Below are 23,490 nucleotides of genomic sequence, written 5' to 3'. Positions count from 1 at the left end.
AAGCCACAAGTTAAACATAACACACGCCCCTGCTTGATTATCAGTTTTACTTACGGATGTGGTCAGGAAAACATTATTTGATATTAAAACGAACAGGCATGTGGCAGAGTAGGATGCAAACTCGCCAGGAATGTTTACGATGAAACCTGCGACTTAAAGAGGATGGCAGCCTAAAGCATTTACCCCAAAGTCCTGGGGGAGGGGACGCGATCACCTTCTCTGCTTTTAGGGTTCTCCATGGAAACAGGTGGGAAAGGCTGCAGGCACCCGGTGCGTGCTGGTGTTGGGAGGGACGTATCCCAGGCCTGCGCCGAGAGAGGGAGAAAGTGAAGCCGGGAGTTGCCACTCCCAGGGACTTGCTGGAATGCGGTTGGAGGGGGTGGGGTGGGGGCGAGCTGTGAGCGCGCTGGCTCCCAATCACAGGAGGAGGAGGAGGTGTGGGAGGAGGGCTGCCTCGAGGAAGTACAAGAATGAAGTTGTGGAGCTGAGATTCCCCTCCATCGTGCCCAGAGAACCGACAAGAGTCCCCCGAGGCAGCCGCCCGCCCCTTAACGGGGAGCCCTTTCGCCGCCGAGCGCCCGCCGCTCACCGGCCAGCCCCCCAGCCTGGTCCAGCTGGAGCCATGGGGCCGGAGCCGCAGTGAGGACAATGGAGCTGGCGGCCTGGTACCGCTGGGGGCTCCTCCTCGCCCTCCTGCCCCCCGGAGCCGCGGGCACCCAAGGTGAGTCTAGGGTGGAGGGCAGGGAACCGCGACGGGACCCCGCAGCCTGGGACCTCCGCCGAAATCCTCGGGCAGGCGAGGCAGAGGCGGCCGGACGAGGTTCCCGACCCGAAGTTTCGGACAGTCCAGGCGCTCGGAGCCGCGGGTCCTCGGCGGGGAGGGGGCAAAAGAAGGTGGGGCAGAGCGGGGACAGTTACACCGAAGCGCTTCTCGATGTCCCATTCAAGAAACAGCTCTTTCCAGATTCCGCGACGGCTCCGGGAACTTGTCAAAAAAGTTCTCTGAAATTGTTCAGAAAGTTTTCCGTAAAGGGTGCGTGCGTGTGTGCGCGCACGGTGCGTGTGTGTGTGTGTGTGTGTGTGTGTGTGTGTCCGTTCCCCCTTCTTGAGCCCCCTCGAGCTTTCTCAAAGCCTTTCCAGTTGGCAGCCTCCGCCTCCGGACTGGACTGGGCTGGATTCCTCGGGGGTCCCTCCTGCGCTGGCCTCCCCCCGCCCCCCTCCCCGCCCCTCTTCGGCCGATTGGGTTTAGTGACTTCTGCTTCAGGCAAGATCGGGGTGTAGAGGGGGGAGGTGGGGAAAGTAACCTGTCCAGCCGGAGCCTGGAGGAGAGGTTGGCCAGTCGGACCGCGAAATCGCCTCACGCAACTGTAGTGGGGGAAGGGGGGGCACGTTTGTTTTGAACAAGTTTCTTGAGTGCCAGCTCAGGGGCTGTGTGCTTTGTGACTTTTGGAGAGCATGGGCGGCAGGGTGGGTTTCCTAGTCTGGGGCATGAAGTGGGAGAGTTGTACGGGAGCCATGCCTGGCAGCTGGGGATGGGCGAAGGCTTAGAGATAGGACCAGATCGGGTATGCAGAGGTCTGGGTTGTCCAGCCTTTCCCCGCATGCTGTGTGTGGAGAACGGTGTGTCCTGCCCCATCCGTCCATCTGTATGCAGTAACAGTAAGCCTGGACTTATACTCAGTGCCAGGCACTGCACATGGTATTTTGCGTGTGTTCCCTCTTTTAATCCTCAGAACCGTCCTATGAGAGAAGTTCTGCTAGTTAGAATTCCCATTTCCAGGCGAAAACCTGGGTTTAAAGAGATCAAGTAGCCACAAGTAAACAGTGAATACAGGTTGGACCCCAGGCAGTGCGACCTCCGTCCACTCACTTGAAATCACTGTTAATCTACCTTGAGCATGGGCGACACTGTTTCCTGCATCACCAGGTTGTGGGGAAGACACAATGAGAGCATTCTGTGAGTGGTGGGTGGTCTCCATAGGTCACAGAGTCAGGAGAAGGGGTGGCTGTCATCTTGTCTGTGTTGCCAGAGGGCCCCTCTGTCAGAGCATTGCTGGATCTGAGGGGCCTCTATGCTAGGATGTTCTTGAGTTGTGTGGTCTGTGTGTTTGTGTGTCTGGGTTTTGTGTTGCTAAACAGTCACTCTGCTGACTTGGGGACTCAGCTCTGAACTCTGCCCTCTCCAGGAACTCCCTCTCCGTCTAGGTGCTGGGCCAGCTCTGTTGTAAACAGCGGGAGGTGGCCCCGCGCCTTCCCTCTGAGGAAGAAGCCTCCTTTCCTTTGAGCCCATCCTTCCCTTCCCTGTTTCCCAGCCTGGGCTGTCAGGCCAGGTGCTGCCCTCCTCGCCCACCTGGGCCTGTGAGCTGAGCAGGTAGGAATGGCTGGCTTGCTGCTTTGCTGGGATCTGAGGGGCAGGGGTCTGTTCTCTGATGACCAGGTCTCCTTGGGTTTTCCTCACTCCTCAACCTGCTCTGCTGGGTGCAGAGAGAGATGTGTGTGTGTGTTGCACAGAGAATGGTGAAAATGGCAGTACCCCACCCAGCTGCATCTAGCCACCTCCATGACATCCCAGAACTGAAGGCTGAGATAGGAATGTGGGAGGAGGGGGAGGGGGGAAGACCCAGGATTTTGCTAAGATACTCTCGTACAGGTCCAGGTTTTGTAAAAGTGCAGCAAACACATCTTTATTATCTTGCAGAGCTCACATTTAATTCCTGCATGATTCTCCCAACACTCCCCTTCCTTCTTTTTACTAGACTTAGAGAAACTAACCTCATTTTAATATTCATAAGAAAGCAGTTGGCCTGACCAGGCGGTGGCGGTGGCGCAGTGGATAGAGCGTCAGACTGGGATGCGGAGGACCCAGGTTCGAGACCCCGAGGTCTCCAGCTTGAGCGCGAGCTCATCTGGTTTGAGCAAAGCTCACCAGCTTGGACCTAAGGTTGCTCGCTGGCTTGAGCAAGGGGTTACTCGGTCTGCTGAAGGCCCATGGTCAAGGCACATATGAGAAAGCAATCAATGAACAACTAAGGTGTCACAACAAAAAACTGATGATTGATGCTTCTCATCTCTCTCTGTTCTTATCTGTCTGTCCCTATCTATCCCTCTCTCTGCCTCTCTGAATCTGTAAAAAAAAAAAAAAAAAAAGAAAGAAAGCAATTGAATGGGTAGGATCAAATGCAGAAAGAGAAAATACGTAGCATTCCAAATACAAAGCACTTTTTCTTTTCTCTTGGTTGGGAATCACCCATACTCCTACTATATGAACTTCCTTTGCCTTAACTTTAAAAAACTGTACAGCCTGCTTCCTGTGTGCTGGGTCCTCATCCAGAGACAGTTCCATTCTCATCTCTGCAACAACCTGTGAAGTAGCTGCACAGGGAAGAAAACTGAAGTTCAAAGAAATGAAGCGCCTTATCCAAGGTTTCCCAGCCGCCCAATAATGTCCAGGGCACTTTTGGACTCTAATAAGGAGGTATTAGGAGTTGATCAGTCTCATTCCACTTAATAGGAATGGGCCGAGCAAAGCCTCAGGGGCAGCCAGGTGGCCAGACTAGGGTAGAGACGCTCCTCTGTTGTTCAGGTGAATGCCCTTCCCTATCTAGGGTATAAGAAGGGGCTGCGCTGGGCACCCCACCACACACCTCTGATCCCCTCTTGGCTTGGGAGTCATCTCTCCCTGTCCACCTTGTGTCTGCCTTCCTGGGTCCTCCTGGCATGGCAGGGGACTGAGGGAGGGAGTGGGGTGATATAGCCAGTGGGAAACTGCAGGGCTGTGGGGAAGGAGTCAGCTGGATTGGAAGCAAGAGGAGTAGTGTGGGGGGTATGCAGCTGGTGTAGGCCCAGGTATTTGTGCTTGCCGCTGGCTGCTGGAATGATCTGAAAAGAGAGCCCTGCTTTCTGCCTGTGGGAAGCCCCTCGGCGGTGGCACCTCCATCTTTTGCTAGGCCACCTTTCCCATCTACCAGAAGAGAGTGGAAGTAGGGGGAGGGGTGTGCTCTTTCTCAAGGAGTAGGAGAGCTCTAGTCAATGTTTGTGTTGCCCCAGCTCTGTTTACAAAGCCTTGTCATGTTTACAGACTACTTTTTGATTCATTATGTCATTTAACTTCTCTACGGAGAGGAAGAGTTGTTACTATTTTATTATTCCCTCCTGGTAGCCAAGTTCAGGTCGGTAAATATTCATTGAGTACCTACTAAGTGACAAACACTGCTGGGCATAGAGGTGCTTTGGCCTTTACCCTGGTACCCTGGAGTCCGGGACTTGCTCCGTGTCACAGTGAGAGGCCCAGTAGGGTTCTGGTCTGATCCTGAGCCTAGGCCCCCATCTGCCTGATACAACAAGTGTGTGGTTGCTTGAGTCTGGGAGGTGAGCTTTGGGGATGCAGGTGGTGTTCATGGAAACCAAAGGAAGTATTGGCTTTCATACTGGTGAGCAAGAGAAACAGCTGGGCCTGAAAGCTGGGGGGGGGGGGGGTTTGAAAAGACCCATTTGAGAGCACCCCCAGAGCTGGGACCAAATCCTGACCACTGAAGGATAGTTGGAGGGACATGAAATAGGGACTGTGTCCAGCTTCTCAGCAGTGGGATGGACACCGTGACCTCAACTACACCTTTTTGGTTTGGAGACTCTTGATTGGACTTCATTCATTCTTTCATCCATCCAGCAAACACCCAATGCTCACTGTGTGCCCGGTTCTAACTGTAGCTCCTAAGGGGCAGGCGTCCTGGAAACAAAAGGCTCCCCTGTATGGAACACGACTTTCTACCTGCCCAAGAAAATCAACGGGGCGGGTGGATATGGGACCAAAGGTGGGGACTGGTGAGGAGGTTGGGGAGTAGAGGAGGTATGGAGGGAGGGTCATGATGAAGGGGGGGTGGAAGCAAGGGAGGTATCAAGAAGGCCTTCTGGCCCTGGCTAGGTAGCTCAGTTGGTTGGAGCATCTTCAGGATATACCCAGGTTGCAGGTTCCATCCCTGGTCAGGGCACATACAAGAGTCAAGCAATGAATGCATAGATAAGTAGAACAACAAATCTCTCTCTCTCTCTCTCTATCTCTCTCTCTCTCTCTCTCTCTCTCTCCCTCCCTCCCTCCCTCCCTCCTTTTCTCCCTCCCTCCCCCCTTTTCTCTCTAATCAATAAAATAAAATATTTTTAAAAAGGTCTTTTTGGCTTCATGTCAGGTTGGTGTGAGATTAGCCCACAAGCCTTCATCTCACTGAGACTGGGTCTCAGGGCACCAATTTCTTTATTTCTTTTTTTTTCAGAGACAGAGAGTCAGAGAGAGGGACAGACAGATAGGAACAGAGAGAGATGAGAAGCATCAATCATCAGTTTTTCGTTGCGACACCTTAGTTGTTCGTTGATTGCTTTCTCATATGTGCCTTAACCGTGGGGCTACAGCAGACCGAGTCCCTTGCTCAAGCCAGCGACCTTGGGTCCAAGTTGGTGAGCTTTGCTCAAACCAGATGAGCCCACGCTCAAGCTGGCGACCTCAGGGTCTCGAACCTGGGTCCTCCACATCCCAGCCCAACGCTCTATCCACTGCGCCACGGCCTGGTCAGGCATTTCTTTTTCTTTTTTTAGTGATGTTAGAGAGAGAGAGAGAGAGATGGGAACATCGATCTGTTCTTGTATGTGCCCTGACCAGGAATAGAACCAGTGACCTCTGTGCTTCTGGGCATGATGCTATAACCAACAGAGCTATCCAGCCAGGGCTCAGGGCACCAATCTTGCCACCTATTTTAAACACTTAAAACGTCTTAAGCCTGACCTGTGGTGGCGCAGTGGATAAAGTGTGGACGTGGAACGCTGAGGTCACCGGTTCGAAACCCTGCACTGTGTGGTCAAAGCACATATGGGAGTTGATGCTTCCTGCTCCTCCCCATCTCCCTCTCCCTCTCTCTCTCTCTCTCTCTCCCCCTCTGTAAAATTAATAAATAAATAATAAATATTTAAAAAAACAAAACAAAAAAAAGTCTTAAGACTTAAATGGGCCACAGACAAATGCACTAGCGGGGCAGGGCTCCTACTCTTTCTGCTTCCCCTGCCCAGCCCAGCCTCTGCCCTGCCCAGTGTTTGTAATGTTTTTCGGTGGCATCAGTAGAGTCGGGCTGTGTTTAAGTTTGTGTGGGGTGTGGGGTGAATGTGTGTGTGCAGTTAGGCCTGGTGGAAGAAATTTGGAACCTGAAGTCGGACAGACAAGTTCTAATCCTGCTTCTTATAGGCTTTATCAAGTTGAGAGAAAAACCCCTGTCAGCCTCACTTCCTTCTTTGCAAAATAGAGGTCTCAGTCCCCGCCTCTGCAGAATGTCATGGAGCTCCACCCAGAGTGCCTGCTGAGCACACAGTAGGCCCTCAGTTCACGCAGCTGCCCGCACTGTTCCATTGTTGTTGTTTTCCTACTGCTTGGCTGCCACAGCTGGTGTCCGTTGGAAGCAGCACAGGGCTGCAGGGGGTGGAGACAGCCCCTGCCCCAGCTCTGCTGGTCCCTTTCCCGGGCTTGGGCCAGGGCCTTGGGGTCTGGCCTGGAGACAGCTGTGCCTACAAAGCAGCTGAAGCTGCCCAGGCCGGGGGAGGGCCTGGCAGCAGGCGTTATTTTGGGCCTGGCCTGCCACCCCCGGCTCCTGTTTCTTTTGGGAGTCTTGGGGGGAGGGACCCTTGATTCTATTTCTGGGCCCTCCCTTTTCTCCCTGTTTGCTTCCTTCCTATCTGCCCAAAGGGCTGGGAACAGAGAGACCACTCTGGGTGTTACTAGGAGGCCCACGAAGCAGGGCTGGGGGGAGGGGAGGTGGCAGCTTGCCCCACAAGCCTTTCCCCAGCTTTCTGGAGTCCTGCGGTATCTTTATTATGCACCTTCTGGGGATTTGACCTCCAGCTCCAATTTGCTGGGAGAGCAGGAACCCTGGTGTCAGACGTGAGGTCAGCCACTGTGCTTCCCCCTGAGTCTGCACATAGTCAGTGGGAGGTGGACTGGGGACCAAGAAGAATCCAGGCAGCTCAGGCTCAGGCACCTGTGAGCCTGTGTACCTGGGGGTGCCCTCCGCCCCCCTCCTCCTGGGCAAGACGCACCAGGTGATTCATCTTCTCACCAGAGCAGAAAAACGAGTTCAACTAGACACTTTAATCTCCCCCTGCTGGCAGGCGTTGCAGGCATTGTGCCAGCTGCTGCCCCCAGTGCCCCCTTACCAGGGGTAATTTACCCCATCTATATTTCTGGACTTTATGGGAACTTCTGGTCCCAGGCACACCCAGCTGGGGTCCAGGTGGGCCAGGGGGCAGGCAGTTCATCTTGATGTCCCTAGGCTGGTCGTTGGCACTGGGCAGGTAGCACAGGGCTGACGTAGTGCTCTTGTGGCAAGAGTTTCGTGGCATAAATTCTGCCAGCTGCTTCTGGAGTCTTGCCCTGAGGAGGTGGCAAGGGTGAGGTACCAGAGTAGGAACCTTTGGAGTAGGCATCATTCTGGCCCGGGATCTGCAGGCTGGGTCCAGATGCCCGTAGTGGGGTCTGACGCTCCTTGTCTCTGCCTGGGGGAATTCCAGAGGTCCCTGCAGTGGCCTGGCCCCCAGTGGGCTTCATGCCCCTGCTATGACTCCAGCTGACCCTGCTTCCTCACTTTCTGGGTGGCATTGCGGGGGTGGGTATCTGTTGCCAGGAGGTTGGCACGTGGGTGGTGTTGGAATGGGGTGGGGAGAATACCCCGAGTTTGTTTTCTTGGGAGAGGGACAGGGGGTATCCACAGGGTTCGTGATTCATCATCACCTCACTTGGGGGATTTTTTACCCCTTGGCCCTCCGTTGTGGCTTCGGGACAAAGAGAGGCTTTCTTTGTTAGCCAACCCCCTGGACTGGGCGGGCAGGCTCCCCAGGGCTGGCGCAGCAGGGCCCCTCCGGAGGCTCAGGACGGATGCTCAGGACAGTCGAGTCAGAAGGAGCCTCTCCCCTGGTTTCCTTCTCTCCAAACCTGTAACCTTTGTTTTGTTGTTGCACCTTCTGTGTGCAAGGGACACGGGAGGAGGGGTCCTTGCTGTCCAAGACAGCATGACTCTGGGGAGGGAGTGTGGAGGAGGCAGTGGGGCGGAGGGGGGGCAGGGAGAAACCCCCTGGACAGCGCCCGCTGACCCTCTCCCCCTTCCTGCCAGTGTGCACCGGCACAGACATGAAGCTGCAGCTCCCAGCCAGTCCCGAGACCCACCTGGACATGCTCCGCCACCTCTACCAAGGCTGTCAGGTGGTGCAGGGTAACCTGGAGCTCACCTACCTGCCGGCCAATGCCAGCCTCTTTTTCCTAGAGGTGAGAGCCATGGGCAGCCCAGCTGGTCCCTGCCTTCAGCTGGGCTGAGCCCTCTGCTTCTAGGTGGGTGGTAGAAGGGGCCAATATTTCCTCTCTCGTGGTTTTCCAACCAGAAGTCCTTTCTGATGTTTAACCCCTATCCTTTTCAGTGCAAGACCAGTTGATTCCCTCTCTACGGTGTAGTTGGCCGTGGATATCTATAGGTGGAATGCATCTGTTCCTTGGCTAAATTTTTGCTTTCTTGCCAGCATGATCACCTCCCCGTCCAACCGCCCAGCCACTGTCCCTCTCCCACTCGGAGCAGTGAGAAAGCTGGTGGGAGATACGGGTTCCAGTTCTGCCACTCACAGCCATGTGAATGTAGACTAGGTTTTTGGCTTCACTGGGTCTCAGCTTCCTCATCTGCATACTGGGAGCAATAGCCATGCTTTACCTTCCCGAGGGGACCCATTTTGAAGATAAAATGGGAAATGTATGTGAAAGGGTCATGAGCCAGGAGCCGGAGAGAATGGAAACAACGCTTCTGGGCCGTTTCCATGGCGCCCTGGAGTGGGGTCACGTAGGCAATGCTCAGATGTCATCTGGTCCAGGCCTTTCCTTTTACAGATAAAGAATCTGAGATGCAGAGAGGGTGAGGCATTTGCTTACAGCTTACAGAGTGTTCCCCCCACCGTTACCATTCTTGATCAGACAGGATTTTGGTTCGGGGAGGTGGGGAGTGGCCTTGATTTTCATTTTACACAGGAAAGAGCAGGACTGCTCAGTGGATGGGGGCCTTGCCCCAAATCCCCAAGCACTGAGTAACCCCGGGGAGCCCTTGGAGGCGGGTAATGTTCTAGGACCCAGGCCTGCCTCAGCCCCGCCCTACCCTGTGCCCTCCCAGGACATCCAGGAAGTGCAGGGTTACGTGCTCTTCGCTCACAACCAGGTGAGGCAGGTCCCACTGCAGAGGCTGCGAATCATACGAGGCACCCAGCTCTTCGAGGACAACTATGCCTTGGCCGTGCTGGACAATGGAGACCCGCTGGACAGTACCACCCACCTTGCAGGGGCTGCCCCAGGAGGGCTGCGGGAGCTGCAGCTGCGAAGCCTCACAGGTGGTCATCATTATCCTTGAAACCTGGTTATTGAGAATGGACCAGGGCCACTGCTAGCCATGGGCAGGCTTTGTGTGAATTAGAACTTGCATCCTCCCTGGCCAGTTGGCTCAGTAGTAGAGCGTCAGCCTGGCGTGCAGGAGTCCCGGGTTCGATTCCCGGCCAGGGCACACAGGAGAAGCGCCCATCTGCTTCTCCACCCCTCCCCCTCTCCTTCCTCTCTGTCTCTCTTCCCCTCCCGCAGCCAAGGCTCCATTGGAGCAAAGTTGGCCCGGGTGCTGAGGATGGCTCTGTGGCTTCTGCCTCAGGCACTAGAATGGCTCTGGTTGCAACAGAGCAACGACCCAGATGGGCAGAGCATCGCCCCCTGGTGGGCGTGCTGGGTGGATCCTGGTAGGGTGCATGCGGGAGCCTGTCTGACTGCCTCCCCGTTTCCAACTTCAGAAAAATACAAAAAAAAAAAAAAGAACTTGCATCCCTTCTGGATGGACGCAGGTGGAGCTAGGAAAGGTGCCCTTGTAAGGATTTAAAAAAGATTCCCTTCTTCCCAGGAAGTCACAGCTTGTTCCAGCCCACACAGTTTGATAATTAGCATGCTGGAGGGTTTTGCCCACTTCCTTGGCGGAGAACACATGTGCAGTGAACAGCCCGTGTAACTGTACGTGGTTGCCCTGGGGCCGACAGTGTCCCCAACCCTGTGTGCCAGGGGCTTTTTGTGCCTGATTCTATTTGAGTCATGCTATATAATCTTGCAGGGGAAGCCTTCATGTTATCCTCATTTCACAGATGAGAAAATAGGTTTGCAGAGGATAAGCGACTTGCTCAAGGTTACACAGCTAGTTGGTGGTGAGGCTGGGTTTCAGACTCCAGAGTCTCTCTTTCAACCAACACTCAGTGTGCACCTAGGAGAGGTGGGAGGAGAGGAGAGTGACGGGGGCATCTGGACCGACACGGACAACTCACTCCTTGCGGGACCTCAGTGGTTCATGTATGTGTGTGTGGGGGGGTGATATTGGTAGGGCTAAAAGATGCTAAAAGTGTCTTCTCTGTTCTCTGGGGAGCCAGGGGTGTGTTTAAGGAGCCTGCTGCTCTTTTAGAAGGTGGGTGGAGCAGGATTTGACAGACAGATAGGAACAAAGCCCCTGCTTATTGCCTATCCCACAGAGATCCTGAAAGGAGGGGTCTTGATCCAGCGGAACCCCCAGCTCTGCCACCAGGACACGATTTTGTGGAAGGACATCTTCCACAAGAAAAACCAGCTGGCCCTCATGCTGATAGACACCAACCGGTCCCGGGCCTGTAAGCCATGCGCTTCCCTGCCTGCAGCCTCTTCTTCCTCAGACAGCCCCCTCCCCAAGCTCCTGCTTACCGCCCCCCCCCGCCCCTGCATTTACAGCACCCATTTCCTTTCTTGGGCCCTCCTGCCATCTCTCTGTCTCTTCATCTCTGGCCCTCTGGCCCGTCTCCCTGTTTCTTGTTTCTCTCTGCGTGTCTCTTGTTTTTGGAGTGCCCTTTGCTTGCCTGGGTCTCACCCTCACTGTGTGTTCTGCCCCGGTCTCCGCCTCGCTCACTGTCCCTCTGTCCTCTCCCCAGGCCAGCCCTGTTCTGCAGCTTGTAAAGCCTCCCGCTGCTGGGGAGAGAGTTCCAAGGATTGTCAGAGCTGTGAGTGTTAGGGAGGCACAGAATCTGGGGGGGCAGGGCTGGGTGGAATGAAGGTCCCGTGGGAGGGGCGGATTACCAGGCCTCCAGTGTGTTCCCTGGGGCAGGGCATCTTCCCCAGAAGGTGATGCCGGTGAGGGTCTGGTGCCCGGGCAGCCACCCAGCCCTCATCCTGCCCTTTGCCTGACAGTGACTCAAACTGTGTGTGCTGGTGGGTGTGCCCGCTGCAAGGGCCCGCTGCCCACCGACTGCTGCCACGAGCAGTGTGCTGCCGGCTGCACGGGCCCCAAGCACTCTGATTGCCTGGTATGTGCCCACTGCATCCCACCCCTCGGGGAGCAAGGGAAGGGCACCCCTCCTGGTACTGCCCGGTTGCCCCTGGCATGTTTTCAGGGAAAAGCAGCTCAGTGACCATCAGCTTCCTCTTCCCCCAGGCCTGCCTCCACTTCAACCACAGCGGCATCTGTGAGCTGCACTGCCCAGCCCTGGTCACCTACAATACGGATACCTTTGAGTCCATGCCAAACCCTGAGGGCCGTTACACCTTTGGTGCCAGCTGTGTGACCACCTGTCCCTGTGAGTAGCAGGGAGAAACATAGTATTAGTAATTTTGCTGGGGAGGTTTATGTAAACGGGGGCATACTGTGAGTGTTGCCTATCCTTGGCTTTGGAGAGCTGGTCATAACGGTTCCCGTCGAGCTGCCGTTCTTCTAACAGGGTTGGAGCACATGGCAGCAGCAAAGAGTAGAAGCTAAGGGCCCAGGCCTAGGAGCTAGACTGCCTGGCTCTACCACTAATGGGTCATATGACCTTACTGTGTCTCAGTTCCCTGATCTCTATGATGGGTCAATAATAGTCCCAGCCTCATAAGGTGGTTATAAAGTTTGAATGAGTTCAAATCTTGGCTCCTCCACTCACTAGCACAATGACCTTGGGTAATTTACATAAAATTGTGTTTTGGTTTCCCCTTGGCAAAGAGAAAACCAGCACATAATTCTGTTGTAAGGAGTAAATGAACGTTAAATGCTCAGACCTATTGTAGGGGCATTTCAGTACTAGTTGATGTCATTCTTATTATATTACCTGGTCATAGTGGCCCTAGTCATGGTGGGGCGTGAAGGGTTGGGGCATGCAGACACACGATCCTGGTCTCCTCAGACAACTACCTGTCAACGGATGTGGGATCCTGCACCTTGGTCTGTCCCCCAAACAACCAAGAGGTGACAGCTGAGGACGGAACGCAGCGGTGTGAGAAGTGCAGCAAGCCCTGCGCCCGAGGTACGGCTCCACCCTGCCGGACCAGGCTCCAGTTCCTGTTCCTCTGCACACCCAGCCTGGCCTAGGCCTAGCCCGCAGCCCCACCACTCCTCAGACCCTGCTGGGACTCAGTCCTTGTCTCCCACTGACTGTGCCCCTGTCCCTCCCCAGATCGGTCTCCCAGGTTCCCCCGTCTCTTGCTAGTGCGGTGAGGGGGCATGTGGCCCTTGGAGGGGACTGTGGACAGGACCCAGGAGTATGAGTTCCTGGAGAACCGTGTAGGGGCTGGTCGGTCCCGGTGCAGGGGCTGCGGTGGCCCCTCCCCCACTTGCCCCACTCCCCACAGTGTGCTATGGTCTGGGCATGGAACACCTGCGGGAGGTGCGGGCAGTCACCAGTGCCAATATCCAGGAGTTTGCCGGCTGCAAGAAGATCTTTGGGAGCCTGGCATTTCTGCCAGAGAGTTTTGAGGGGTAAGGATATTCAGAGTTAAGGGTGGGCACAATGGTCTAAGATAATTATCAGGGCAGTTGCTGATTCCTGAAGACCCAGAAGTGGCAGCATCTTGGAGGGGGGGGCAAGAATTCAGAGGAAGCAGGTGGGAGGCCAGAGGAAGCAGAGACTTCTGGAAGGGATGGTTATTTCCATAAATGACATTTATCTGTGAATATGTATGTGTATGGAGGTCAAGCTATCCAGATTAAGTTAATAGTAGTAGCTTTATTCATAATAGTTCCAAACTGGAAATAACACAAATGTGTATCAACAGTTGAAGGAATATACGGTCTATCAATACAATGAAATTCTCAGCAACAAAAAGAAACAAACTGATACACATACCTGAGTCGTAAAAACATTTTGTTAAGTAAAATAAGTCAGACAAGAGTCCACACTGTCTGATTCCTTTTAGGTGAAGCTCTAGAGCAGTGGTGGTCAACCTGGTCCCTATGGCTCACTAGTGGGCGTTCCAGCTTTCATGGTGGGCGGTAGCGAAGCAACCAAAGTATAAATAAAAAGATAGATTTAACTATAGTAAGTTGTTTTATAAAGATTTATTCTGCCAAACTTAGCGAAATTCCAACATAAAGTACTTGGTAAGTAATTATTATTATATGCTTTAACTTGCTGTAACTCTGCTTTATAAATTTTATAAAGTAAAGTTACTTCCCTACTTTATAAATCACCATTACTGTGAAACCGGTGGGCGGTTAGAAAATTTTACTACTAACAGAGATACAAAAGTGGGCGGTAGAGCCCTGGCTGGATGGCTCGCTTGGCTGGAGCATTGTCTTGCAATGCAGAGGTGGCTGGTTTGGTCCTTGGCCGGGGCACATACAGAAACAGATTGATGCTTCTGTCTCCCCCTTGCCCCCCTTCCTCTCTCTGGATTCAATAAAAGTAAAATATTTAAAAAATAGAAAAAAATAAAGACAAAAGTGGGCGGTAGGTATAAAAAGGTTGACTACCCCTGCTCTAGACCAACATAACCACCCTAGTGACAGCAGTCAGAACAGTGGCTGCCCTGGGATGGGGGGACTGGAAGGTGGTGACACAGGAAACTTTGGGGATGATGGGAATGTTCTGTATATTGATTGGGGTGGTGGAGCTTTTGTCAAAGCTTGTAAAACTACATAGTAAAAATCTGTGCATTTTACTGTATGTGAGTTATAGTTCAGTAAAAAGAAAATTCCTTTCAATACTTCTTCCATGTTTACTCCCCTTTCCAGAGGAGACCACTGTTAACAGGCCGTGTGTCTTCTTCCAGACCATTTATACGCACACTGACAGGCACAGGGAAACGTAGTTTTAGTAATTCTGCTGGGAAGGTTGGTTTATGTAAATGGGAGCATACTGGGAGTATTGTCTGTCCCTTTGGGAAGCTGATGGTGATGGCTCTACCTCATTCTTTTTTTATTTTTTATTTTTTTTAATTTTTTTTTATTTTTTAAATTTTTAAATTTTATTCATTTTAAAGAGGAGAGGGAGAGAGAGAGAGAGAGAGAGAGAGAGAGAGGAGAGACAGAGAGAGAGAAGGGGGGAGGAGCTAGAAGCATCAACTCCCATATGTGCCTTGACCAGACAAGCCCAGAGTTTCGAACTGGTGACCTCAGCATTTCCAGGTTGACGTTTTATCCACTGCGCCACTACAGGTCAGGCCTTATTTTTTTTATTATTTTATTATTCTTATTATTCTTATTATTATTATTATTATTTTGGTATTTTTCTGAAGCTGGAAACAGGGAGGCAGTCAGACTCCCGCATGCGCCCGACCTCCGGGATCCACCTGGCACGCCCACCAGGGGGCGATGCTCTGCCCATCCGGGGCGTTGCTCTGTTGCAACCAGAGCCATTCTAGCGCCTGAGGCAGAGACCATGGAGCCATCCCCAGCTCCCGAGCCAACTTTGCTCCAATGGAGCCTTGGCTGCGGGAGGGGAAGAGAGAGACAGAGAGGAAGGAGAGGGGGAGGGGTGGAGAAGCAGATGGGCGCCTCTCCTGTGTGCCCTGGCCGGGAATCGAACCCGGGATTTCCGCACGCCAGGCCGACGCTCTACTAGTGAGCCAACCGGCCAGGGCCTCTACCTCATTCTTTCAAGTGCTGTAGAGCAGGAGGAAGCCAGACTGCCTGGGTTTGAAACCTGGCTCTACCACTTACTGGTCATGTGACCTTACTGTGCCTTAGTTTCCTCATCTTTAAAATGTAGTCTAGCCTTGGTTGGTTGGCTCAGTGGTAGAACATCAGCTGGCGTGTAGATGTCCCGGTTCGATTCCCGGCCAGGGCACACAGGAGAAGCGACCATCTGCTTCTCCACCCTTTCCCCTTTGCTCTCTCTCTTCTCTCTCTTCCGGTCCTGCAGCCATGGTTCAATTGGTTTCAGTGAGTTGGCCTCAGGTGCTGAGGATGGCTTCATGGCCTCTGCCTCAGGTGCTTTAAAAAAAAAAAAAAGACTTGGTTGCTGAGCAACAGAGCAAGGGCCTCATATGGGCAGAGTATCACCCCCTAGGGGGCTTTCCAGGTGGATCCCAGCTCTCTGCCTCCCCTTCTCTCACTAAAAATAAATAAAGAAATAATTTTAAAAATAGCCCTGGCCGGTTGGCTCAGTGGTAGAGCGTCGGCCTGGCGTGCAGAAGTCCCGGGTTCGATTCCCGGCCAGGGCACACAGGAGAAGCACCCATCTGCTTCTCCAGCGCCCCCCTCTCCTTCCTCTCTGTCTCTCTCTTCCCCACAGCCAAGGCTCCACTGGAGCAAAGATGGCCCGGGCGCTGGGGATGGCTCCTCAGCCTCTGCCCCAGGCGCTAGAGTGGCTCTGGTTGCAACAGAGCGAGGCCCCGGAGGGGCAGAGCATCGCCCCCTGGTGGGCAGAGCCTCACCCCTGGTGGGCGTGCCGGGTGGATCCCGGTCAGGCGCATGCGGGAGTCTGTCTGACTGTCTCTGCCTGTTTCCGGCTTCAGAAAAAAAAAAATACAGAAATATAAAATGCAGTGTCAACCTTGGCCCAGGCTGGGTGCTCTGTTGTTTAGAGTGTCAGCCAAGGTTGCAGGTTTGATCCTCAATCAGGGTACATATAAGACCCAACCAATGAATGCATAATTAAGTAGAATAACAAATAGATGTTTCTCGCCTGACCAGGCGGTGGCACAGTGGACAGAGCAGCGGACTGGGATGTGGAGGACCCAGGTTCGAGACCCCTAGCTCGCCAGCTAGAGCGTGGGCTCATCTGGTTTGAGCAAAGCTCACCAGCTTGAGCCCAAGGTCGCTGGCTCGAGCAAGGGGTCACTGAGTCTGCTGTAGCCATCTCGCCCCCCCACTCCCGGTCAAGGCACATATGAGAAAGCAATCAACTAACAACTAAGGTGCTGCAACGAAGAATTGATGCTTCTCATCTCTCTCCCTTTCTGTCTGTCCCTCTCTCTGACTGTCACTGTCACTAAATAAATAAATAAATAAATAAATTTAAAAACTCAATACATTTAAAAAAAAAACCAATAGATGTTTCTCTCTCTCTCTGTCTGCCTTTCTCGGTCTCTAAAATCAATAAAAAAAATTAGAACATTATTCTAACCTCATAAAGTGGTTATAAAGTTTGAGTGAGTTAACATGCTTAAGCTGTTGGAAGAGCACCTGGCACATACTAAGTGCTCCTGGATGTTAGCTCTTTGTCTGTAGTCTGGACAGATCAGGGTTATATTTAACAGCTCCCTATTCACTGATGGGTGTTTAGGTGGTTTCCAGTTTTCGCTCTTACAGTTCTGCCTTGTACGTGCCTCAGGGCAGTGTCTCCAGGCCACATTCCTAGAGGAACTTCTAGATCAAAGGATATTAATACTGTTTTGATAATCCTGCCAAACTAGGGCGTGGGCTTTGAGCTCAGGGTGGGAACAGGCGGGCTGAGGGAAGGGTTTAAGTGAAATTATTAATAGAGGGGAGGGTGTGGAGGGTGGCAGGGCCGGTCCTGGGGGTCGCGCTCACCCTCTTCCTCGCCTTGCTGACTCCTCTCCTCTTCTAGGGACCCAGCCTCCAGCACAGCACCCCTACAGCCTGCGCAACTCAGAGTGTTTGAGACCTTGGAGGAGATCACAGGTGGGCTCTGCCTCTGCATCCTGATCTGAAGGGGCTCGGGGTGGTCCTCATCCTGTTCCCGCTCTCTAGCCTCCTCACCCTGTGCCTGCAGGCTACCTGTACATCTCGGCGTGGCCAGACAGCCTGCCTGACCTCAGCGTCTTCCAGAACCTGCGAGTAATCCGGGGACGAGTCCTGCATGAGTGAGCACCTGGAGTAGAGTGCCCGGCTGGGGGAGGCCTGGGAGAAGCTTTGGGCTTTGGGCGTGGTGGGTCCTCGTGTTCCCTGTCACCCAGGGCCTCCAGCAGCAGCGTTTCTATGGGAGCTTACACAGTGTGCCGGGGACAGGAGGAGGGTGAAGGCAGCCCTTGTCTGACCAGGGAGGGGTCAGTAATGTGCGGCCCACCCTGCAGCTGAGCACTCCTCTCCCACAGTGGAGCCTACTCGCTGGCCCTGCAAGGCCTGGGCATCAGATGGCTGGGGCTGCGCTCGCTGCGGGAACTGGGCAGTGGGCTGGCCCTTGTCCACCACAACATCCACCTCTGCTTTGTACACACGGTGCCCTGGGACCAGCTCTTTCGAAACCCTCACCAGGCCCTGCTGCACAGTGCCAACCGGCCCGACGACCAGTGTGGTAAGACGGAGCCCAGTGCTGCCCGCTCCCGTCTGCCAGCATGCAGGAGGTCCCGTGCCCTCTCCCAACAGCAGTCCCAGCAGTCTGGGACTTGCACGCTTGTCCCTCGTGCACCATTCTTGACACAACTCTGGCTGGCCTGACCTCTTGGCATGACTTCTAGCTGAGTCCTGCCTTGCTGCCTTGGCATCCCTTCCTTCCCTTTTGTCTCTGTCCCTGGAACCTTAGAACTCTTTGCTCCCTGCGTTGTTCAGGCCCTAGTCCCCTCCCTCCAACCTAGAACCCTCCCCACAGCCTCCTCCCTGCTTCACGTAGACCTGAGCATTCCCTAAGAGTCCCTTCTGACCTCTTCCTTCTCACTGCAGTGGGTGAGGGCCTGGCCTGCTACCCGCTGTGCGCCCACGGGCACTGCTGGGGCCCAGGGCCCACCCAGTGCGTTAACTGCAGCCAGTTCCTTCGGGGCCAGGAGTGCGTGGAGGAGTGCCGAGTCCTGCAGGGGTATGTGGGGCAGAGTAGGCGGCGGCCGGAGGGGTGCACAGGGGCTCCTTCCAGACCCCCTAACCAGCCCTCCCTTCTGACAGGCTCCCCAGGGAGTATGTGAGGGATAGGTACTGTCTGCCGTGCCACCCCGAGTGTCAGCCCCAGAATGGTACAGTGACCTGCTTAGGATCGGTAAGTTGCTGGTGGGCTCAGAGCTGGGGTGGAGGGAAGCAAGGCTGGGTTGGGGTGGATTGCCGGGGACCTGGCCAGATCCGGTGAAACACGTGGGAAGAGCCCTGAGCTCAGACCTGAACGCAGGAGGTGGGGCCGCAGGAGGTGCAAGACAGCTCCGATGCTGGGGCCTGGGTTGTGGAGTGGACCCTGAGGCCCTTCACACTGTGCAGCAGCCCTGGGAAGCCTCTTGGCTGTGGCTGTGCCAAGGTGGTTAGACTCGTGGGGTTCAGCATCAGACTACTTGGATTCAAATCCATGCCTACTGTCAAGCTTGTTTGTAAAATGAATAGCATACTATCTAAGTACCTGCCTCATGAGGGTGTAGTAAGAATTAACGTAAACTGGGGTTTGGCACAGTGTGTGAGCATGGGAAAGACTTTCTACAGGTGAGTTATTATGACTCGCTGTTATACTGTAAGTAGTGAACTCCCTTCCTAGACTTCCAGGTCTTCATCTGAAGCCCCCAGACCAGGGATGAGGCTTTGCAGTGGTGGGGGGACCTGGGTGGAGAGCGGGGGCAGTAGACACAGCGGGTCTAGGTGGCTCAGGAACAGCGTGAAAAGTACTGCTGAGTGCAGTGGGAAGCTTGAAGGGGACCCAGGGGCCGGATCCTGCTGCCAGCCCCCCACAAACCCTTCCTCTCTTCCCAGGAGGCTGACCAGTGTGTGGCCTGCGCTCACTACAAGGACTCCCCCTTCTGTGTGGCTCGATGCCCCAGTGGTGTGAAACCTGACCTTTCCTTCATGCCCATCTGGAAGTTCCCAGATGAGGAGGGCACGTGCCAGCCATGCCCCATCAACTGCACCCACTCGTGAGTCTGAGGGCCTTTTCTGCGAAAACGAGGGCTTTGTTCCGGGAGCCTCTCTGCGGCATTATAAAGGGGGGTCAACTCTGCCTTTGCTTACCCTGAGACTTAATTTTTCATCCTTTTTTGTCTGATCACAAAAGGAAGATGTTAAAAAAAATTTTTTTTTGTATTTTTGTATTTTTTTTTTTCTGAAGCTGGAAACGGGGAGAGACAGTCAGACAGACTCCCGCTTGCGCCTGACCGGGATCCACCCGGCACGCCCACCAGGGGCGAAGCTCTGCCCACCAGGGGGTGATGCTCTGCCCCTCTGGGGCGTCGCTCTGCCACGACCAGAGCCACTCTAGCACCTGGGGCAGAGGCCAAGGAGCCATCCCCAGCGCCCAGGCCATCTTTGCTCCAATGGAGCCTTGGCTGCGGGAGGGGAAGAGAGAGACAGAGAGGAAGGAGGGGGGGGGTGGAGAAGCAAATGGGCGCTTCTCCTATGTGCCCTGGCCGGGAATCGAACCCGGATCCCCCGCACGCCAGGCCGACGCTCTACCGCTGAGCCAACCGGCCAGGGCCAAAAACATTTTTTTATTAAAGCATAAAATACAGCCTGACCGGTGGTGGTGCAGTGGATAGATAGAGCATTGACTTGGGATGCTGAGGTCCCAGGTTTGGAACCCTGAGGTCACCAGCTTGAGCACGGATGGGCTCATCCAGCTTGAGCACAGGGTCTTTGGCTTGAGCAAGGGGTCACTGGCTCAGCTGGAGCTCCCCCTCCCCCAGTCAAGGCACAGATGAGAAACAATCAATGAACAACTAAAGTGATACAACTATAAGTTGATGCTTCTCATTTTTCCTTTAAAAAAAAAAGAATATATATATTAATTAATGTTTAGCAGTTCTATCCTCACTGTTAATAATGTCATATTTTTCTTGTTTTATCTGTGCACATGCTTACATATATCTTATTATAACATGTTATCCTTTCCAGTTTTTATCTGTATTCTAACATTATAACATGTAATATATGTGTTAATATATACACTGCTCACAAAAATTAGGGGATATTTATCACTTCATTTTGAAATATCCCCTAATTTTTGTGAGCAGTATATATTATCATTCTCCAGTTTTTTGTTTTTTGGGGTTTTTTTTGTGACAGAGACAGAGAGAGTCTGAGAGAGGGACAGATAGGGGCAGACAGACAGGAAGGGAGAGAGATGAGAAACATTAGTTCTTTGTTGTGGCTCCTTAATTGTTCATTGATTGATGTTTTAATTTTTTTTTTATTTTTTTTTTATTACAGAGAGAGAGTCAGAGAGAGGGATAGATAGGGACAGACAGACAGGAGCAGAGAGATGTGAAGCATCAATCATCAGTTTTTCGTTGCAACACCTTAGTTATTCATTGATTGCTTTCTCATATGTGCCTTGACCATGGGCCTTCAGCAGACCGAGTAACCCCTTGCTTGAGCCAGCGACCTTGGGTCCAAGCTGGTGAGCTTTTGCTCAAACCAGATGAGCCCACGCTCAAGCTGGAGACCTCGGGGTCTTGAACCTGGGTCCTCCATATCCCAGTCCGACGCTCTATCCACTGCGCCACCGCCTGGTCAGGCAACAGAGTCTTGAAATGTTTTTTTCATGTCCTAACACGGTGATCTACCAGTATTCTTTCTATTTTTTTCAAACAGTTGTCTTTAATTATACATGAGATAGGTGAATACATCCTTGTGATAAACACTTTCAGCAATATGAAAGTATAAATATTGTAAAGCAAACGTGCCCTTTTGTTCCCCGCCCCTCCCTGGGGAGAACCACTAAATTCACTCTGGTGTGTGCACCCTTCCAGGCTTTTCTACACATTCACATAAACATACTACATTTATATTAGGTTGAGTCATTTGAGATTGTTGTTTATGTAGATCAAAAAATGGTCAAGCCTGACCAGGTGGTGGCGCAGTGGATAAAGCGTCGGACTGGGATGCAGAAGGACCCAGGTTCAAGACCCCGAGGTCACCAGCTTGAGTGCGGGCTTATCTGGCTTGAGCAAAAAGCTCACCAGCTTGGACCTAAGGTTGCTGGCTCCAGCAAGGGGTTACTCGGTCTGCTGAAGGCCCGCGGTCAGGCACATATGAGAAAGCAATCAATGAACAACTAAGAAGTCGCAACACGCAATGAAAAACTAATGATTGATGCTTCTCATCTCTCTCCGTTCCTGTCTGTCTATCCCTGTCTATCTCTGCCTCTGTAAAAAAAAAAAAAAAAAAAAGCTCAAGAGCCTAACCAGGTGGTGGCGCAGTGGATAGAGCATTGGACTGGGATGTGGAGGGCCCAGGTTCAAGACCCCGAGGTCGCCAGTTTGAGCGTGGGCTTATCTGGTTTGACCAAAAAGCTCACCAGCTTGGCCTGACCTGTGGTGGCGCAGTGGATAAAGCATCGACCTGGAACACTGAGGTCACTGGTTCAAAACCCTGCACTTGTCTGGTCAAGGCACATATGGGAGTTAATGCTTCCTGCTCCTTCCCCCTTTCTCTCTCTCTCTCTCTCTCTCTCTCTCTCTCTCTCTTTCTCTTTCTCTCTCTTTCTCACTCTCTTTCCTCTCTAAAATGAGTAAATAAACATTTTAAAAAATGGTCAGTAAACAGCAGTTTCATAGAGTTCAACTCATAATCAGTTTTGGGCCGTTTTTGTTTTTTTAAAAAATCTTTTTAATTTTTAAATTTATTTATTGATTTTTAGAAAGAGGGGGAGGGAGGGAGAGAGAGAGGGAGAGACAATTTGTTGTTCCACTTATTTATGCCTTCATTGGTTGGTTCTTATATGTATGTCCCCTGAGCAGGGATCAAACCTGCAACCTTGGCGTCGAGACAACGTTCTAACCAACTGAGCTCCGCAGCCAGGGCCTCAGTTTTGGTTTGTGTGTGCATCTGTTATTGTGAACGGGATCATGCTCGGGTGTTGTTCTGCACTTTGTGCCCTCCCCACCCCTCTGCCACTCTGTCTTGGAAGTCCTTCCTTGTGAATGCACGTGGATCTACCTCCTAGTTTTGTTTTCATTTTTTCTTTACCTCCTAGTTTTCTTTTAACTGTGGATGTATTATTATTATTTTTTTAAGGGATATGTAGAATGAATTTATTAGCAGTTCTGGAACCTGGTCAATATACAGTAAATGTTGTCAATATCCCATGTCGCCACATGTCCTGCAGAATATTGACATAGATAGGATTACTTATCTTGGTGTCACAGGGCTGCCTGTCAGACATCTCGGGTCCAGAGGGAGGCAGGCTCGCACTCAGGTGAAGGCACCTGAGCACTCCACGCACAGACTGTCCCCAGCCACTAGTTTCTGCTCTTCAGGAAGGCCAGGGATGCCCTGCTTTCCAGTTTTCCTGGCATTGCCTCTGTCCAAAGTCCACAACCGCATGTAGCTGGGGCTTGTCCAGGCCACTGCAGCACGGGCCACTGCAGCACGGGCAGAGACCACAGGGGGAAAGCTGGATGTAGTATTAGTCAACCATGGCCTTGTTTAAGGGATAGAGGTTGAGTGTGTTTCTTTTCTCTCTCTCTCTCTTTTTTTTTTTGCAGTTTATTGCACTTGAAATCCATGTATAAGTGGGCATCTTATACATGCCCCCTAGAGTTGGCATTTTAGGGTACATCCTGAGAGAGGAACTGCTGTGTCACAGACATTATTTCATAGGGTGTTGCCAACTGTCCTCTGCAGTAGTCGTGCCGTTACTACCCTGGCTTTCTTCCGCGGAGGGAAAGGGCCAAGCTTCTGGACTCGGTGCTCCCTTGAGTGCCCCCACGGGGCACACCACAGGGAGATGCAAGGCAGCAGAGGGCGTGGGGTTGCAGGCTAGAAGGGATTCTCTTGTGGGGTGGGGGAAAGATCACTGGTGACCTTGAGCCCAGTTTCTGCCTTTGTCAGATGGGGATAATAACATAGCCACACCTACCTCTCCGGGGTTGCTGTGAGGCTGGCGTGCGCCCAGGAGCTGGTTCCCAGCCTTGTTGACAGGACTCTCTCTCCTGCAGCTGCGTGGACCTGGATGACAAGGGCTGCCCAGCCGAGCAGAGAGCCAGGTCAGCTTGCCCCAGAACATGCCCCACACTGCCCTTCGCTCCCCACTGGCCCCTGGGTGGCCACTGCCAAAGGGGAGGGGTCTCCTTCCATGACACGTGTCCCTTCTCTGCCCATTCTTCTACTGTTGATTCTCCTTCCAATTCGCTTCAACAAGTGGTGGATAGAGGAACCGCTCAGGATGCCTGTGGGGTAGGCACAGGACATGATGGCAAAGATACCCAGCATCTCCTGCCCTTGCGTAGCTAGATGTCTCGTAAGGGACACAGGCAGCATTCAATCCCCTGGGACTCCAGGCAGATTGAGAAGAAAGTTGCGGCTACAGCACAGAAGGGAATGATGAATTCTTAATGGGGTGAAGGGAGGCTTCAAGGAGGAGGTGGCATTTGAGCCAGGCCTC

General features: G+C 52.9%; 1 protein-coding gene across 1 annotated transcript in view; it reads left to right on the top strand.

Moving 5' to 3' along the window:
- The first annotated feature begins 369 nt into the window (after positions 1-369).
- ERBB2 (erb-b2 receptor tyrosine kinase 2) overlaps positions 370-23,490 on the top strand; it is a 28,783-nt gene continuing 5,662 nt past the window's right edge. Inside the window, exons 1-16 of the mRNA XM_066364284.1 lie at positions 370-721; positions 8,142-8,293; positions 9,177-9,390; positions 10,555-10,689; positions 10,984-11,052; positions 11,240-11,355; positions 11,484-11,625; positions 12,208-12,327; positions 12,653-12,779; positions 16,813-16,886; positions 16,978-17,068; positions 17,300-17,499; positions 17,865-17,997; positions 18,081-18,171; positions 18,864-19,024; positions 23,045-23,092. Coding sequence (XP_066220381.1) covers positions 649-721; positions 8,142-8,293; positions 9,177-9,390; positions 10,555-10,689; positions 10,984-11,052; positions 11,240-11,355; positions 11,484-11,625; positions 12,208-12,327; positions 12,653-12,779; positions 16,813-16,886; positions 16,978-17,068; positions 17,300-17,499; positions 17,865-17,997; positions 18,081-18,171; positions 18,864-19,024; positions 23,045-23,092 — 1,946 coding nt within the window. The 5' untranslated portion in view covers positions 370-648. The remainder of the gene's footprint in view (positions 722-8,141; positions 8,294-9,176; positions 9,391-10,554; positions 10,690-10,983; positions 11,053-11,239; positions 11,356-11,483; positions 11,626-12,207; positions 12,328-12,652; positions 12,780-16,812; positions 16,887-16,977; positions 17,069-17,299; positions 17,500-17,864; positions 17,998-18,080; positions 18,172-18,863; positions 19,025-23,044; positions 23,093-23,490) is intronic.

This window comes from Saccopteryx leptura, chromosome 2, assembly GCF_036850995.1.
Source record: "Saccopteryx leptura isolate mSacLep1 chromosome 2, mSacLep1_pri_phased_curated, whole genome shotgun sequence".
Lineage (NCBI taxonomy): Eukaryota > Metazoa > Chordata > Mammalia > Chiroptera > Emballonuridae > Saccopteryx > Saccopteryx leptura.
The sequence above is the reverse complement of the archived record's forward strand: the minus strand, read 5'-3'. Positions and strand labels throughout refer to the sequence as shown.